The 704-nt window shown below is 41.2% G+C and overlaps 1 protein-coding gene across 1 annotated transcript in view; it reads right to left on the reverse strand.

Moving 5' to 3' along the window:
• The window catches only part of LOC107747610 (E3 ubiquitin-protein ligase TTC3-like), a gene marked incomplete at its 5' end in the record, with an annotated part of 6,880 nt that extends 6,260 nt beyond the window's left edge, over positions 1-620 (reverse strand). Inside the window, one exon of the mRNA XM_016562210.1 lies at positions 421-620. Within this exon, the coding sequence (XP_016417696.1) occupies positions 421-620 (200 nt within the window). The remainder of the gene's footprint in view (positions 1-420) is intronic.
• Between the last annotated feature and the right edge of the window lie 84 nt (positions 621-704).

The following is a 704-nucleotide window of genomic DNA, read 5'->3' on the forward strand; positions in this document are numbered from 1 at the left end:
CTTTTTAACTGTCCTCTTAGGTTGTTTTGAGAATGTTCTGTAGGCCACTAATAAAAAAAGGACCTCTGTATATTTGTTTGTTGCAGATTTACAGAAATGGTTACATTGGCTTGTCGGGGTAATATTTCTGTCCACTGACAACAACGTTTTCCTTCTGAATTAGCATAACTGCATAAGTTTATAGTTAATAAAATCTTTAAAAACAAATTACATTAGTTATACTTTAATTTCTTCAATAAAAAGGAAATTGAGTAAGACACAGGAGAGTTGTCAGTCAATACATGGGAAACTGCTGATACTTATATAAAAAAAACTAACTATATTTACTGGTTTCTGATTACGTATCTCGCGCTACTTGTAATGCATTACCCCAACACCGGTCACAATCATGCGGAGAGCAGAAGCACAGGCGAGACGTACTCGTATAAACTCTCTTTAGTGGGGTCGGGGTTATTGTCCAGGACTCTCTGGTAGTGGCTCCGGTGTGCTGATCCGGCATACTGCTCCTCAAACTCCTCCAGCTGCCCTCGCAGGTGTTCGGGACCCGTCAAGCCATATATTACGATGTGACAGACCTGACCTCCACAGTCTGGTGTAAAACATGAATCTTTTAGAAAATCCTGCAGTAAACAGATAAGAACAGTGAGCGTCTGTGCCATCCTCAGGTTTCTCTCATAAGCGTCGTCACGTGTGTCCCTCTGACC

This window comes from Sinocyclocheilus rhinocerous, unplaced genomic scaffold (genome assembly GCF_001515625.1).
Source record: "Sinocyclocheilus rhinocerous isolate Xijiao unplaced genomic scaffold, SAMN03320098_v1.1 scaffold4515, whole genome shotgun sequence".
Lineage (NCBI taxonomy): Eukaryota > Metazoa > Chordata > Actinopteri > Cypriniformes > Cyprinidae > Sinocyclocheilus > Sinocyclocheilus rhinocerous.